The sequence below is a fragment of the Pyrgilauda ruficollis genome, unplaced genomic scaffold, assembly GCF_017590135.1.
Source record: "Pyrgilauda ruficollis isolate IOZ18807 unplaced genomic scaffold, ASM1759013v1 scaffold8, whole genome shotgun sequence".
NCBI lineage: Eukaryota > Metazoa > Chordata > Aves > Passeriformes > Passeridae > Pyrgilauda > Pyrgilauda ruficollis.
The window spans coordinates 6,940,765-6,956,879 of NW_024529932.1; the positions used below are offsets into that span (position 1 = coordinate 6,940,765).

Genomic DNA, 16,115 nt, shown 5'->3' on the forward strand with positions numbered 1-16,115 from the left:
CTTGCAAGTGTTTCTGCAATAGCTGCTGCTTGGAGCAGCCTTCGTTAGGACTGTGCTTGCTTCAGGTACCAACAGTTAAAGGTAGTAAAACCCTTCTGTGCAAACATTTCTTTAGTACCACCATGAAATATTCCTGAGGATTTTGTCTAGTGCTGCCCTGGCTGCCTAGGATGCTTTCTAGCTTCTCTAGTCAGTGTTGAAGTTCTCTGGTGGATGTCCTGCAGAGCGGGAAATGGGCAAGATGAAGTGTACCTTAGCAGCCAGGTTTAAAACCAGAAGCATGAAAATGGAGTTTGTGATACAAGGAGAGCTCTGGGCTCCCTCTCACTGTTGATGGTAGCGTTGCTCAAGCTGGCCTGGTCTGGCTCTGACGGTCGGATTGGCAGCTCGTTAGCTGAACGTGCAGGGTCGCACCTGCTGCTAGTAGCCAGCAGGAGCCGGTCTGGGAAGGGGTGGCAGCTCTCCCCGGCAGCTGCTGCAGGACCCAGCCTGGGAACAGCGCTTGCCCTGCTGCGGCAGCTGCTTTGGATGAGCAGGAGTGGCCGGCAATGGCCGCAGTCTGCCCTGCTGGGGAAGGGGATGGGGACGCGGTCCTGCCTCTGCTCAGACACAGGAGCTTTCTCACTCGCCGCGGCAGTGAGGATTTTGCCCTGGTTAGGATGTTGTTGGAATTGCAGATTGGTAATTACCTGTAGGTAAAGGTCTGTCTGAAATGATGTAGCAGAGTTGCACGATGAAAAATGCTATCCAGCAGGGCAGGAGAGAGTGAATTCAGTCGTGCCTGAGAATGGCTGGCAAAGAGCGGTGCCTGGTCTGTAAGGCAGGAAGCAACTTGATTGCCACTTGAAACGGTGGTGTCCTTCCTTGTCCCTCTCTCCTCCATGCTATTTCCACATTTGATGGCTGGCCAGCAGCTTTGCTTCCCCTTGTAGTTCATCCTGGATCTTTCCTCTAAATTCCCTGGTGGTCTTTGCATCTGTGCCTGCAGCAGGGTGTGGATTTGGAAGTAGCAGGTGGCCCTGGCTAGGTGGGCAAACAATCGATGGAGTGCAGACACCCTGAGTCTCACAGCTGAGCCACCTCACTGCCCTGACTGCAGAGGGCAAGGTTGTAAACCTGCAGCCATTTGAGGTTTTCTTCCCAGTTTTTGTTGTGGTCTGACTGAAGTTCTGCTGCTGCTTGGCTTTCTGTAGTGGATGTGCACTGAGGAGTTAAGACTGGAAGCCTGCCCGCCTCCTGGGGCAGCACTTGCTGGCCCTCAGCTGGGGGCGGGTATTCCATTCAATTCTTTTAAATGGTAAAAGGTGGGGTGAACAAGTTAACTTTCATTAGAAGTCTGATCCAGGTTTAGAATAGGGTAGCAGCCCCATTTCCTGGCAGCACATGGCACGCTAACACTTTCCATTTTTATCATGCTGACGTTTTCCTTTTTCCGAAATCATTCTATAGATGTAGCCCGTGCCAGCCGCGAGCAGCTTTGCCGCATCCCGTGTGCGCAGCTTCAGCGTTAATTAAATCGCTTTGTCGCAGAGGAACCAAGGGAAGCTCATTTAATCAGGTATTAAATGAACGAACAAACAAACATAACATCATCCCTCTCTGCAGTTCCTGGAGCGCTCCTTGCCATTGTGACCGTGATGAGACCAGGGCAGAACATTGGGGGCAGCTCAGTACTGAGGACCACCATGGTCTGCAACTCCCAGAAAACCCAAAATGTTTAACGGGGTTTGAGCCCCAGCAGCTCTGTGCTTATAGGCACTCTGCAAACATGTGACTCTTGCCAGAGTCCCCAACAACTGCTGGAGGTGGCTGCAGTGGGAGAGCAAGTAGCAAAACACTGCCTGAGACAGGCAGTTCTGTCATTGAATTCAGTTCACTTTTTCCCCCCCACCACGGAAAATAGACTTTCTATTCCTGAAATTGGTAAAACATAAGTTAATTCCAGGTTTGTGCATGCCTGAAAGTTTTGTAGAGCTGGATGAAACCCAAAAATTCCTTGTCCCAGGCACCCTGGCCAGACCCCAATGCATTTTTCCCCCTTTTAGGCCACTTCCTGAGGGTTGGAATGTTGGGTCACCCAAACCACCATTGCAGCTCTGGTTCCAGGGTACAGTTGGGGATCTCTGTAAGGTGAGCCTGGCTGGTGTAAGGAACCTGCCTGGAGAACATTGCCAGCTCCTTATCCCCCACACAAACTTCTCTTGCTTACACTTCACCCAGCTCATGCAAATTAATAGCAGCGTTGAATTTCTGTCATATCTACCTGCTGCTCCTGGCACTTCAGCTGGGAAAGAAAAAGCCTGACTGTTGCTATAGAGACCATCAGATGGAGTGGCACCAGAACATCTGCACCACTGCCACCGAGTGCTCACCTGTGTCCCAGCACCCGACTGGTGGCCATGCTGGGAGTGGGACACTCCTGCTCCTCGAGCCATCCCTGTCCCGCCCTGCAGAACCCCAGGGAGGACTGATCTCCTGGGTCTCCTACAAGCTGGATTTATGCAGGTCCTCCTCAGCGTGAAGCTTCTCCCAAGCTCTCCTTGAACAGGCTTGTGGGTTGGACATGTCCCCAGGGATGGGCAGGGAAATGCAGGGCAGCAGCTCCTTCTGGTGCTGGTTGTAAGACTGTGGGAGCCTTTTGGGAAGGCTGAGTGAAACAGGGTGTGTGACAAAGCTGGCTGGTGGAGGCAGCTTCAATCAATTCCTACACTTGTGCTGCAGGCTCTGCCATGCCGGGTGTCCCAGGAGTGGTTACTGAGCACAGGTCCTCTGCTGTGACACTGAGGAGCAGGGTGATGCTGGTGCTTAATGCACGTGCTCATAATGGGCCCAGTTCCGTGCCAGCTTTTTCTTTACAGTTACAGCAAAGGGGGCACTTTATGCAGCAGGACACCAAATCTCTAAATGTCCCTTCCATTTCTTCACACAGAATGAGCTCAAAGACCCTGTGAGGCTGGAGGATGCTGCCCAGAGCAGCCCAAGTGGCACTTTGTCCTGCTTGGAAATGTTCTCGCAAGGAGCATCCCTGTGTGTTTGTACAGCAGCCTCTCCTTAGCTTCTCCAGACAAGGTCATGCAGGTTGTCAAGTTCAGGTTTCAGCTCCAGGATGAGTGACAGAGCCCTTTCATCTCCAGTGTCACAACACTTCTACCTGCATCAGGGCCTGCTGTGATGCCTGCCAGGCTCACAGGCATTTTGTTAAAGCTTTTGCAAGAGAAATTTGTCAACTGGTGACAGGGTCTCTAGGCCTGCCCTGCAGGTAATGTAGGCTGATCTCGTGGGATTTAGAGAATTGACTGAACTGGGGAAACTCATGGTCCTTGATCAGCCCAAGGGAGAAAGCAGAGCTACAGAGGAGAAGCCTCAGCCTCATCCAAAGAGACCAAACCAGATTATACAAACACCAGCAACTTGATGTTTTGAGAAAAAAATTGGCTGTATTTGGCATTCTTGAAGCAATCTGAAAAACTGAAATCCAACCTGTGCCAGCAAATCACCCATGAAGAAACCAGCATGTTCAGGGACGTGGCAAATCACAGTTGTGGCTTTATAACTCCTAGTTATCCAGCACACCAATTTCTTCCAAAATGAGGAATGAGTGTAAGCATGGTAGTGGCTGTGAGGTCTCACAGAAGACAAGAGTTACAGCTGGAATACGGATGTTTAAAGCAGTTCATCGGTCAAGATCAGCCAGAGCACTTCTACTGCCCTTCCCTCAGAGTTTAGCACTGCTGCTGCCGCTGAACACCCTGTGTGGAACAGAGGGGGTGAATCTTTACAACCACTTGTGTCTGGAGGCTGGGCTCTGGGGGTGCTTGGCCCCCTTGCAGGGGAGAGGAGCATGCTGGTCAGCCAGCATCCCACAGCTCAAGAGCTGGAGCCTCCTATAGCTGAGAGTCAGGGAAGTGAGCAGCTATTCTTTGGAAAATAACTTCAGTGTGCCAAACACCTTAGTAACAGAGAACACATCAGATGATAATCTGCTAATTCCATTTTGTATGGTTTTACAGTCCAAACTCTGGACACACCCCAGGCCCTGCTACCTCTCACTCTTTGCAGGGACAATGAGCTGATGGTTGTTGTTGGTTATCCACCCAACCCCACCATCTGCTCCTCAGCTCTCAGGAGTTACAGCTCTGAGCTTTGGAACAGCACTGTGTCAGCAGCACTGTCAGTTTCTTCTGCATCTGAAACTGATGATGTGTTTTTTCTTTTCCTTTCCCCATAAGCAATGCCTTTGAGAGAACAGGGATTTGCAAGGAAAGCAACACATCTTAACTTGCTGGAGTGGAGGCTGCAGAGCAAGTGGAGCAGGACGGAGCATCATGAGACATGTAGGGCCTTGGGACAGCTCTGCTCAGCAGGGAAATGCAGCAGAAGTGATTCATAGTCCTGAGCCCATAAAGTGAACCCTTCCTTTACTTGTGCTTTGAGGGATTTTTGCCCTCTGAAATTGCATTTTCTTGCCAGGTGAATAATATGACTTTTAAAAATAATTAAGGAAAGTACACAGGAGACGTTATTTGATTTTCTCATCTACTGCAAATAGAAGGTTTCTGGATCCATCACGCAGAGGCACAACAAAAATACTTTAGAGACTTTACGCACTGGGCCAAAGGAACCAGCAGTTCTGGGCTGTGCAGATCAGCAGCCAAGGAAACCTCACCTCAGACCGTCAATCCATCTCTTTTCACCAGAGATGTGATCATCCACTCAGATTCCTTTCTGCACAAGCTCCAAGCACTGATTTAATGAAAAGTAGCTATGACAATTCAAACAGCGTAATTCAGAAAAAATTATGTATTTCCATGTGGAGAATATGAGGGCTCAGCTGAGCTGGAGGCAATGGGAGCACCTGGGCCAGCACTTCCCCAGCCTGAATTCTGACAAGGCGGCAACAGAGGTGCTCAGTGTCCAGCAGCAGATCAGAAAAATGCAATCTTTGCACTCACTAGAATAGTTCTTAACCATTCTACTCTAAATTCTATTCTGTTCTATTTATCCCTGCAGCATCCAGAGCTAGGCCACACTAACAATTATGCAGTGGAAAACAAATAAATATGGAGGAGTACCTAAGAGGAGACTAGGTCCACTGGCACAATGTCTAAGTCTAAAATTTGCTACTATAAATGAGTGATGTGTCTTCTTAACCCCAGAGCCTTTTTTCTTGGTAAATAAGATGAAGGGAAAGAACCTAGTAAGTACAAATTACTACATTAAAAATGAACTGATAATCTATAATCATGTATGTTAGTGTATGGTCCCATGTGACACTCTTTGCTCTCAATTAGAGAGATGTGTATTTGATGGCTGGACTGTTCAGGAGGTAAGGAATTGGCTGGATTGGTGCAGCCAGAGGTTTGTGGTCAATGCCACAAACCAGATGAAGGCTGGTGAGATGGGTGGTGTCCCTCACAGCTCTGTCCTGGCACTGGTGCTCTTTAAGACCTTGGCAGCACCCTGAGCAAGTTCACATGTGGCACCACGCTGGGTGGTGCAGCTGACATACCTGGAGGATAGGAGGCCATCCAGAGGGAAGGTCAGCAAGTCCAGGTGCAAGGTAGGTCAGAGCAACCCTAGACATGAGTACAGACCAGGAGAATTTAATGACAGAAGTCCTGTGGGGATCTGGGGTTGCTTGTGCAAAAACTGGATGAGTCAACAACGTGGCCTCATAGCCCAGAAAGCCACTTGTATCCTGCCTGTGGCCAGCAGGGTAAAGGAGGGGATCCTGCCCTTGTGAGACCCCACCTGCAATGCTGCTGCATCCAGCTCCGGGGTCCTCAGCTCAAGAAAGATGCTGACCTGTATGAGCAGGTCCAGAGGGTCACAGAGATGATCAGAGGGCTGGAGCACCTCCCCTGTGCAGACAGCCAAGAGAGCTGGGATTGTTCAGCCTGGAGAAGAGAGGCTCCCGGGAGGCCTTACAGCATCTTCTGGGAGCTTGAGGAGGATTACAGAAAGGAGGGAATTGGACTCTTTGTATGGGCAGACAGGACAAGGGGCGCAGTGGTTTTGAACTGAAAGAAAATAGGTTTAGATTAGATGTTAGGAATAAATTCTTCACTGTGACAGTGGTGAGGCACTAGAACAGGATGCCCAGGGAAGCTGTGGATGGCCCATCCCTGGTCTTGTCCAAGGCCAGGCTGACCAGGTCCAGTGAAAGGTGTCTCTGCCCATGGCAAGGGGGTTGGGACTGCATCATCTCTGAGGTCCCTTCTAAACAAACCTTTCTATGATTCTGTTTTTGAAACTGTTCCACTTCACTCAAAGTGAGCAGCTTTGTTGTAGGTTTTGCGCAGGTAGGAACACAAAGCTGTCTATAACTCACTGCTAACTGCTCTGGAGATTTTTTTTTTTTTTTTTTATGAAACAAAACCAGCCCATCAATGAGGAAAATGAATCTTTATTTTTTTTTTCTCTAAAAGCAGAATCCACGTACATGGTTTTTTGTATGGTTTAGAGGTGGTACTAAGATGTGAATAGTCACATCACAGAAACAATACAGAACAACCAGTGAAGGAATGAAGAGCCAGTTTGACAATTGCTTTATCAAGTAGCCCAAACATTTTTAGCTAATGGTTTTGCCACAGTGGACTTCGGGACAATATTAAAATCTCACCTACTCAACACAAATACAGAGATAATGACTGGGAAAAGAGCTACAAAATACAGTTATTGCTGCTGTATCTGCATTGCTTCCTCGCAGGATACTCTACTGTATGCTGGGAAAGCAGTTCTTAAATTTCAGTTTCATTAAGAAGGTCATTTAGATAAATTAAAAGTAATGAACCAGCCAATCTCACAGGGTTAATTTATCTGAGACCAAAAGAAAATGGGTTGTTCTACAAAAAAAAAAACAAAAAAAACCAAAAACAACAACAAAAAAAAAACGCAGAGAGGTTTTGTTTTATAAGGCGAAGAGTAGATTGTTATACTCTGAAAAAGAGAGGATGGATGTGCTTAGATATTTAAGTAAATTTGGTTTGTAGGTGTTCCCAAAGCCTGCAAAGGACAATCCCGGCTGAATGACCTGCCAGCACCAGTGAGATCTCCCCTGTGCTCGGGAGGAGCGGCTCTCAGCTGTGCCCCTCAAGGTCCCAGCCCAGTTGCACTTACACACACGCCAGTCTGCCTCAGGTCTTCTCTCACAGGACTGAACCAGCCCACACCTCTGCTCTGCTGAAGTCAGGCTACGTGCTGGTGTTTGGGAGACTGGGCCCTCCCATGGCTATTGAGTGAGAGAGGGAACGAGAACTATTGCAATCATTTAGCTTAAAGAGCAGACAGAGCGATAAACACTCCAAGCACAAGTTATGACAACCCTTTAAGACCTGAAAATGGAAGGTGGAAAAGCACACTGATAACTGTGAACCACACATGGTATTTGGAAGTGCCTCTATAAACATCTGTGAGAGACTTGATGTGCACCAGCACATTTCCCTGTACTGCATGGCAAGGAAAGCCCAGCTCTCTGTAGGATGCTTCCCATGCAAATGTGCATTTCCCCGGTGATTGGGTGCCTAGGTCAGCAGCTTCTGATGAAACCTTGAGAAATGTATTCTAGAACACCTAAAGATGAAATTTGAACATCTCTCGTGTTACCAAGCAAAAGGTTAGCTGGAAAAACCATTTAATACAGGTGATTCTAGGTTTAGTTACATGATTAGTCTAAACAATGTGCCCAAACATACTCAATTTGAACAAAATTCTTAAACTATGCCTCTCTAAAATTTACAAAGTATATAAAACATGTGATTTGACATTTATAAAACCTCAGCCCTTTTACAGAAAACAAAACAAGGCCATAGAATTTTAAGTTTAAATCTATTGGTTTTTCTTCTCAGCAGTTTTAGTTCCTATGATAAAAAAACTTCAACAAACAGCATTCCACCATGGCCTTATAATGCAAGGAATAAATTAGCAAGTCACACTGTAAATAAAAATAAATAATTTCTAAGTTCGTTTTTTTTTTTTTTTTTAACATGGTCTTTTTAATTGCACAGTATTTTAAATTTTCAGTAGCAATGAAAAGTCAGTTGGGTATTTTTCTAAATGCTCCAGAGAGCAGGAAAGCATTGTGTCTCATTTTTCAAGCTTTACACATTGAAAATGCCTTGGTCAAGCCATCAATTGATAAAGCTGGTAGATGTTTTGGTAGTCTCTTACTGTGGCAAGACGCTGCAGTATCTCTCCCCCAAGGCATTCAGTCCCCCGGCGCTCACCCTGCTGGGGCAAACGCCCCCAGTGTCCCCTTCCAAGTGAGGTACTCTGGTTTACACTGGCAGCTTCGGTATTTTTGGGAAGGTGTTCACCATTAGCTACAATTTCACAGCAGAAGTTCATCAACATCTCAGCTATATTCTGCACCCCCGAGGCGGCGGGAGTCTCCTTCGAGGGCTTCCCCAGCCCGGCACACCTTCTCTTTTCGGGGCGTCACACGAACACATCAGGGTTTTGGCTCTCCCCAGAGCTACTCTGCAATGCAGGACCAAGCTACAGTTCAGCCATACCAAAGAAAATGGGACACCTGGAAAGGTGTGATCTTACCTCAGACCATTAGCAGTATCTTAAACCCACCTGCCAAATATATGTGTGTATATATACAAATATATATATATTACACATATTTGAAAAAATAAAAAACAACAAAGAGATTAATACTGTCATAGCCTGGGTATATTTAGCTCAAAGTTAGTTACCTACAGGACATACTTAAAAACTCTTAAATATTTGCAACATGTTGTTGTATTGAAAACAGCTGTGGGAAGATGCCTAATGTATGTGCATTAAAAATACTGTATATCTATATACTATTACTGATGCAGTTATAACAGCTTGGGATTTTATCTAAAAATACAGAGTTTCTGCTAAGTATCAAAACAACTCTCAAGTACTGAAGACTTGGGAAAAAGGGAAGTTCTGCCCTCTTCTTAGGTGAGGGACAGCTCTAACTTGAAGGTACTAAATCCTTCATTGCATCTCTGGCACTCAGCTGGGGCCAAGACAGTATCACTGAGTTAGCTCTGCTGTTTAAGGATCATGGGAGGTTACAGCCCAGTTATTTGCATCAATGCAATTACACAGACAAAGGTAGTATTTGACCAGCATCACTGCATCCGTGTTTGTTACTGGTACACTCTTTAGAAGTTGTTAAATATACAAACTGATTTCATCATGGAGAAGTTCACACACAATTCCTCCATCTGTTACCACAGCAAAACAAAAGGAAGTATCAAGGCAAACATTTTGTCCACAATAAATTTCCTTTACCCAACATAAGCGAGTCTAAGGGGAACTAGCACATCATTGCACAACATTAAAATCCACCAAATTACTCCTGCTCTTGTATTTTTAAAGCATTTTCAGTGTTTGGGTGCAAAGCACAGAACCTATCTCAAGAATTCCCTTTGGGGATGCAGTACTGCCCTGGCTGTGTGCAGAGGCAATGGACACGGGTAACTCAGGCCTGGGCCGTGCAGCTCCTCATGGATATCCCAGTGGCTGAGCCTGCTGAGCCCCTGCTCTAGGCCAGACTGTGATATGTGCATGGCAGGAGCATCCTGGTGCCCACACCACAGGAAAAACCACAAAACACTTCTATTACATATGCACGTTTCAGTTCATGCTTAAAGGAATTGAACTTTTGGCAGAAGTAAATACCTACTAATAAAAAATAAACTTAGAAACCCATTAAAACTACAAACACAATAACTGCATTATTAAAACAGCTGCACCTACACTATGGTGTAGTACTTCAGTGTAATTCAGTTTAACCAAATCTTAGCATACAACTAAGATGAGACCCATTTCCCAGTCCAAACCTCAGCGTCAGCGCTGCATCAGTCTCTACATTAAAACACGCTCTACGGATGGCGACCAACCAAATCCAGGGAAAAACTGTTGCCACAGGTGAAGAGGTCTTCTCCCTGAACAGACAACGCAGGACAGATGGTGTAGAGCCCCTCTGGCCATGCCACGGGGACAGGCAATGGCAGAACTTGCAGCGCTCCAGCAGTGGAAGCTGCAGGAGCTCCACGTCCTGAATTGGTTTGCTGAACATGGTTCAGATTATTGGATATGTCTATAGCACAATGCTCTTTAGAAGCATTTACTGTATACCCAAACCCTACTTGCTGCAACACATGGTGTCACACAAGTAGTGAAAATGTCTTCGTATTCAAAGGTGCTTGGACATCATTTTCAGGCAGCATTTTACCTTTATTTTAGTGAGTTCCCACTACAAAGATTTTAGAAGGAAGATGCCAATAGCCTATTTTTTCGTTTTAGTATGTGAAATTGAGACAGACACCTAAATAAATACCTACTTTTACTTGCCTATATCTATTCTATGTCTGAAATCCCTAATTTTTAAATAAGGGATAAAATGTTGCCCAAAAGACTAGTTATAATTTTACATTTGTGTTTCTAATCTACAAATCAAAATAGTTCTCAGTTAAAAAGATACAATTTGTATCAACAGTAAAAGGTACTTTCTGGTTCTTCAGGGCCTTACTTAAAACTCCAGCAAGTGTACCAAAATTATCAGCTGTAATAGTGTAAACGAGTGACGTTTTTTTAACACTGAACATCATTGCAATGGATGGAAACCTAAAACTGTCGGCAACTGATCATGTCATGGAAGTACATCTGACATCAATTGCAAAAACTACTTCTATTTTTCATATATATATATAAAAGCTAAAGAGGTGCTAGTAAAACCCATGACTTTAAACCAGAAATATCCCTTACTAATGCTAAAACAGACTTGGCTTGTCTGTTTCTAAAACTACACTATTTGTGGCAAGAAACAGGCCTATACAATGCAAAAAGCGAAAAACTAACTCCAGGAACACATATGGTATCTTCTCTCCCCAAAACTCTCCCCTCCCCAGCCAAAAAGGAAAAAAAAAAAAAGTTTAAGTTATTATTTTGAGCTACAATATCATTACCATAGTGCAGATAATAAATGTTGCATATCCTGAACACACAAAACCTTTTCAGGCCAGCCTTGATAAATAGCAAGAAAAATCAAACAGTATCTTAAATACAAAACTTGCATTGAGATAATTAAATTCATTTAAAAACAGGTAAATACTTTATGAAAAGCATATTTTATCCAGTACAGTTGTGCAGCAATACAAAGGAAAAACATACAAAATAACTAAACAGGGCCCTATGATTTCAGGTCCCCATCTACTGACCAGAAATACACAGAGCTGGGCAAAAACACACGGGAACTGAAACAGGGTGGCCTGGTTTTGGGTGGTTCTGAGCATTTGCAGCTTCTCTTAGCTTCCAAAGGGGCTGCAAATTCTCAATACCTCTGAAATCAGGCAATAAGGCTTTCAACATATCCATAAATAAGTAAAAAAAAAAAATTTCCTCCTCTGTTTGCATCTGATCTTACTAATTGACTGCATCAACAAAAATGTGTAACTATTTAAGCAAAACAAAGAAAGCAACGAAAAGTGCCATACTATAAATTACCAATATATTGTTACCCATTTCACTGTTAACTGGTAACTTAATTATTTGTTTCAAAAAATGAAGTCAGTGCTGTAGGAAATCTTTGTTTTCTACAAACAGGTGATTACAGCACAAAAAAGCTCACAAAACCAAACAAACATACATCAGACATACTCGTGGCAGTTTAAAAACTTCAGAAACTTGGCTTGAAAATTGCCTGCCAGAAGTAGCAAAATCCTCATTCTTCAGGTTAATATCTCACAGCCCAAGGATAAGCATCCAGCAAGTTAAAAAATGAAACCAAAAATCCCAACAAAATGTAACAATGATAAGAAAGTGCTGCATATAAACCCCTGATGCACCAAAGATTATAACCAGAGACCACAGATTTTTTTTAATATATATATATATATATTAATTTAAACTGGAACATCCCTCCAGATGTGAAAATAGCCATTTAAAAATTTTCAAACTAGAACACAAAACTTATCTGGTACTTCCAATGCATGGGGCTATACATACAGACTCCATGATACAGTATTTCACATAACCGGATTACTATATAACCTCCTTGCTGAGAAGGAGATCCCAAATGCTATTGTAGCAAACCTCCCTCAGCCTTAGAGCTGAGCTGAAAACTACGAGACACCACAAAGATGCGTCATCTCTCAATAACCTAGCTGAGATTTCTCCACTAAGATGGCAGCAGCGAGCTGCTGAGCGTCCGTCACGTGAGGGTTCTTCTTCATCACCATCCTCACGAGATCGGGGGGGAAGATGTTGCAGAGGTTAACGTAAACCTTCTCCCGGGTGTCTTGGAGCCTTGGGGGGTCTTGCGGGATTCCACAGTAAGGAACGCGCCAGGGCTGGTCCTGCTGCTCGGGAAGGCTTTGGAAGGCGAACTGCTCGTAGCACGGCTGCGTGGGGTTGCTGGGCAAAGAGTACGTCTGGCGGTAGCCGTAGGCATCCATCCCGTAACTCTGCCTATCCCAGCCTCCCAGCCCCTCCTGGCCAGAGTAAGGCTTCCTGTGTCTTAACGGGGAGTTTTCGTACAAGCGCGAGTCGGAAACGCTGTCTATTCTCGTGGACACCAGGGCTCTCCCCAGATGCAGCGTCTTGGAATGAGACGAGCTCTGAGGCGCGGAGTAGTCGTTCGGACAACTGGAACGAGCACCGACTGCTGGGTGCTGCAGATGCACAGCCATATACGGAATGGGAGATTTGTGGTGATGCTTTGGTTCTTCGTGACTGTAGCTCTGCACTCGAGTGAGGGGCTCGTGGTAGCCCTGCAGGAAGGGCTGAGCGTTAAGGCGGCCGTGGGCGTGCATGTGCTGGCACTTCAAGTTCTCCTCCAGCTGCGGGTCAGGCGAACTCATGTAGGAGCGGTCGCTGTAGCCCACGTAGGAATCGCTGCTGCCGCAGCTGACGCTCCCCTCGCTGCTGCAGTCGGAAGCTACAGAGCTAATCCGATAATCTGTGTCCAAGGAGAAGCGCCTCTCGGGACTACGCGGCCCAGATATGCTGAGATTGGAATATGCACTCAGCATAGAGTAATACCCTACATCCACCGGAGACTCACATTTTGGATACTGGTCATAAGGCATTGGTGTTCCATGATTTTTGGTTGCCATCATCACTGTAGGATACTGTCCCTGTGGTCTTTGATCCTGAGGTGGGAAGTGAACTCCGGATGGAAGGCCGTTAGTTAAAGGTGCAGTACTTTGGGGTTTTCCAGCAGAGGAACTTGGTATGCTAACTAAAGAAGGTACAGACCTGGTTTCCAATTTGTTTTTGGTGGGAAGCTTTTCCTCCAAGTCTTGATAGACTTGAGTCCTTATACTAGGATCAGACTGCCTCTTTGGAGCAGCACGCTTCAGCTCTGAAGTGCCATCGCTTTTAGTGCTACAGGGAACGCTATTGCTTTTTACCAGTCCTCCTTCACTTGTAGTTTTGGCAGCTGTGCTTCTAGACATGGCACGAAGTTCATCAGCTACGGATCGCTGAGGCTGATTTCCTCTTTCTGGATGATAGTATTTGCATTTGTGTCCATAGGTACATTTCTTCCCTATTAATACAAACATAATCAGATTTTAAAAACTTCAAACAAAATCTGTTAGCCATCAAATAACAGAAATGCCCCTAGTTTGAAGTTTTACTGTTGATTTGAAAGATCTCACAAACAAGATTGGCTTCGTGCAACACAGGGTGTGCTCTAAGAGCTCCCCTCCTGTTTTTTGGGGAAAAAGGAGGTGGTAGTGTCCTGCAGCTGGTGCTCTGGGAATGCAGACCAACACTACCAGCCATGTTTTGAACTGGATGTGGCACTGCCAGGGAGGCTGTACACACCTGCTGTGTTGGGCCAAGGCAATATACAGGGAGAAAATTTAATTGGGAAGTCCCACAGCCAAGGCCAGCAGGCTTCAGCTCAGTCAAGATGCCTGTAGGAATGCTCAGTAGCTAAACTTCAGATAGCTCAATTTATTCTCTGGAAGAAAACCTCAATATCTCATGACACTAGAAAAGGGCTTCTGGAACCTGCAGAATTTAGGTGCTGATTTGGATTTATTCTAATGAATGATTAATTAAGTAGCTCCTTTAGTTCAACTAGTAGACAGAAATGGTTTTTAAGTGGTACATGAAAAAATCGCTTTAGTTTCCACCATCAGCTCAGCATTTCAACCCATCTCAGGCTAAGACAACAACGTTAAAACCAGTGTTAAAGAGTTTTAAACACTTTTGGCAGTGTTAAAATAAATATTATGTACTGGGACTAGTTCCCAGTCCCAGTACATAAAAGTGATGGGTTAGACCAAATTACCATATGGACATGGCTGCTTCTTATGTTCTGGCACAATCGGCTTCTTCCTAAGAAAATTATCCAGACTTGGACCATGGCGGCCAAGAGGATCATCAGGAGGCATAAATCTACAATGAAAGAACAAAGTATTATGGAAGCAAACAAGCCTTTTCATACTTCTCATGCAATGACCAAGAATCTCATAACTATGCTACACCATAACTTGCCATCCTGTCATTTTTAAATCTGGGAACCTCAAGAGCAGTTTTGGAAGGCCATCTTTCTGCTGCAGGTGCTGCCTTAGAGGTAGGTCACAGGAAGAGCCTGTGTGGACACCTCTAGACTGCTACAGACACCTTTGGTCCAGCTCAGCTGATGCTTTGTGGCAAAGCAGGGCTGCAAATAACCCATCCCCAATTCCAAAGTAAGGGCTGCAATACAGGCAGCCGTTTCTTAAAACACCACTTCTAGCTTTGCAAAACTGTGCTGACAGCCTGGGATTCTTGCATCAGCATTCAGGCACCTCAGCACAAGTGCCCGCTTAGGGGAACACTCCCACCACAAGAAGTAACTGCAGTTGATCTGTAGGCTGGGGTACAGTTACTATAGATGGATCTAATCAGACATTTGAACTACAGACCCCCTGAAGTTCATTCCAATTTGGGTTCTTCTATGACTCTAGGACTTAGGAGTCTAACCACAGGCACTCAGAAATGTTGGTTCAGTATATCAACACAGTTGGAATATTACACCATAGCATACATCAAATATACATTGGCATACACCAAAGAGGAAAAAATAGCATAAAAAGACATAAAAATGTTGCTGCAAAAGCAATTCCAAGTACTTCTAACCAGAAGACCAAATTTATGATTGACTATTCCTCCCGTTTTCCTACATATACCTAATGATCTGGGTGTAAGATGAAAAATTTGCACAAATCTTCAAACTGTCCTTTCCTCAATTATTTTAGTGGCACATGTAAAGACAGAATGACTTACTTGTCATTAACAAAAGAATACATCAACAAGCGTTCATCTATGAACTTCTTCCATTCTGGCTTTTCATTAGCCAGGTCCCTGTAGTTATCATTAGAGACAATGATGCCATCTGACTCGAAGGCCAACTTCACTATAAATCGGTCATCGTAGCACACCACCCTTCTCCCTTGCACGCGCCGGGAAGGTGTGAACACGAGAATCTTCTCCTTCTCTAATTTGCGTAAGATTTCTTGATCTACAAGGAATAAGAATCAAAAGCCAAACAAGAGAGAAAAGAAAAAAGTTTGTTTAATCTCTAAAGATATTAGATTCGAGGAAGAAAATCCAAGCATTTAGGACTAAAAATGTCTTATATGTTATAGTCCACATATGATATCTGAACTTATAGTCAGAAATCAGCTGCCAATACTTTCAAAAAACCCTAAAAACAAATCAAAGCCTCCTGCTCCACACCATTTCTCTAAGACTAACACAGGGGACCTTCTTCATGTTCCTGTGGCTCAAAAGAAGAGCCATTTTATCAAAATGCCTGTGCAAAACTCCTCCAGCTGAAGAGGTCATTTTAAACACCACTGAATACAAAGACTACACCCTAGTACAGCCACAGTTTTCCCATAACTGAGATCCTTGGTAGAGCCCAGCAAGAAACATCTTTTGAAAGAATTCCAGTAGCTCTTATTAATGGGACTGTCTCATATTAATGGGACTGTCATGAAAGTCTCTGCCCATCAACAGAAGGGGTACTCACAAGGACTAGAAAACCCACATTCTGTACAAGCACTCAGGTTCTCCACAAATACTAACAGCATTCCCCAGAAAGGCATCTGATTTAATTTTGTAACCAAGAG

The 16,115-nt window shown here is 44.7% G+C and overlaps 1 protein-coding gene across 2 annotated transcripts in view; it reads right to left on the minus strand.

Moving 5' to 3' along the window:
* Window positions 1–7,965: 7,965 nt before the first annotated feature.
* Window positions 7,966–16,115, minus strand: part of ZC3H12C (zinc finger CCCH-type containing 12C) — a 42,997-nt gene continuing 34,847 nt past the window's right edge. For both annotated transcript variants that reach the window (XM_041487223.1, XM_041487224.1), the window contains exons 4-6: window positions 15,268–15,502; window positions 14,288–14,394; window positions 7,966–13,534 (exon numbers count right to left, since the gene is read on the minus strand). In XM_041487223.1, coding sequence (XP_041343157.1) covers window positions 12,138–13,534; window positions 14,288–14,394; window positions 15,268–15,502 — 1,739 coding nt within the window. In that variant the 3' untranslated portion in view covers window positions 7,966–12,137. The remainder of the gene's footprint in view (window positions 13,535–14,287; window positions 14,395–15,267; window positions 15,503–16,115) is intronic.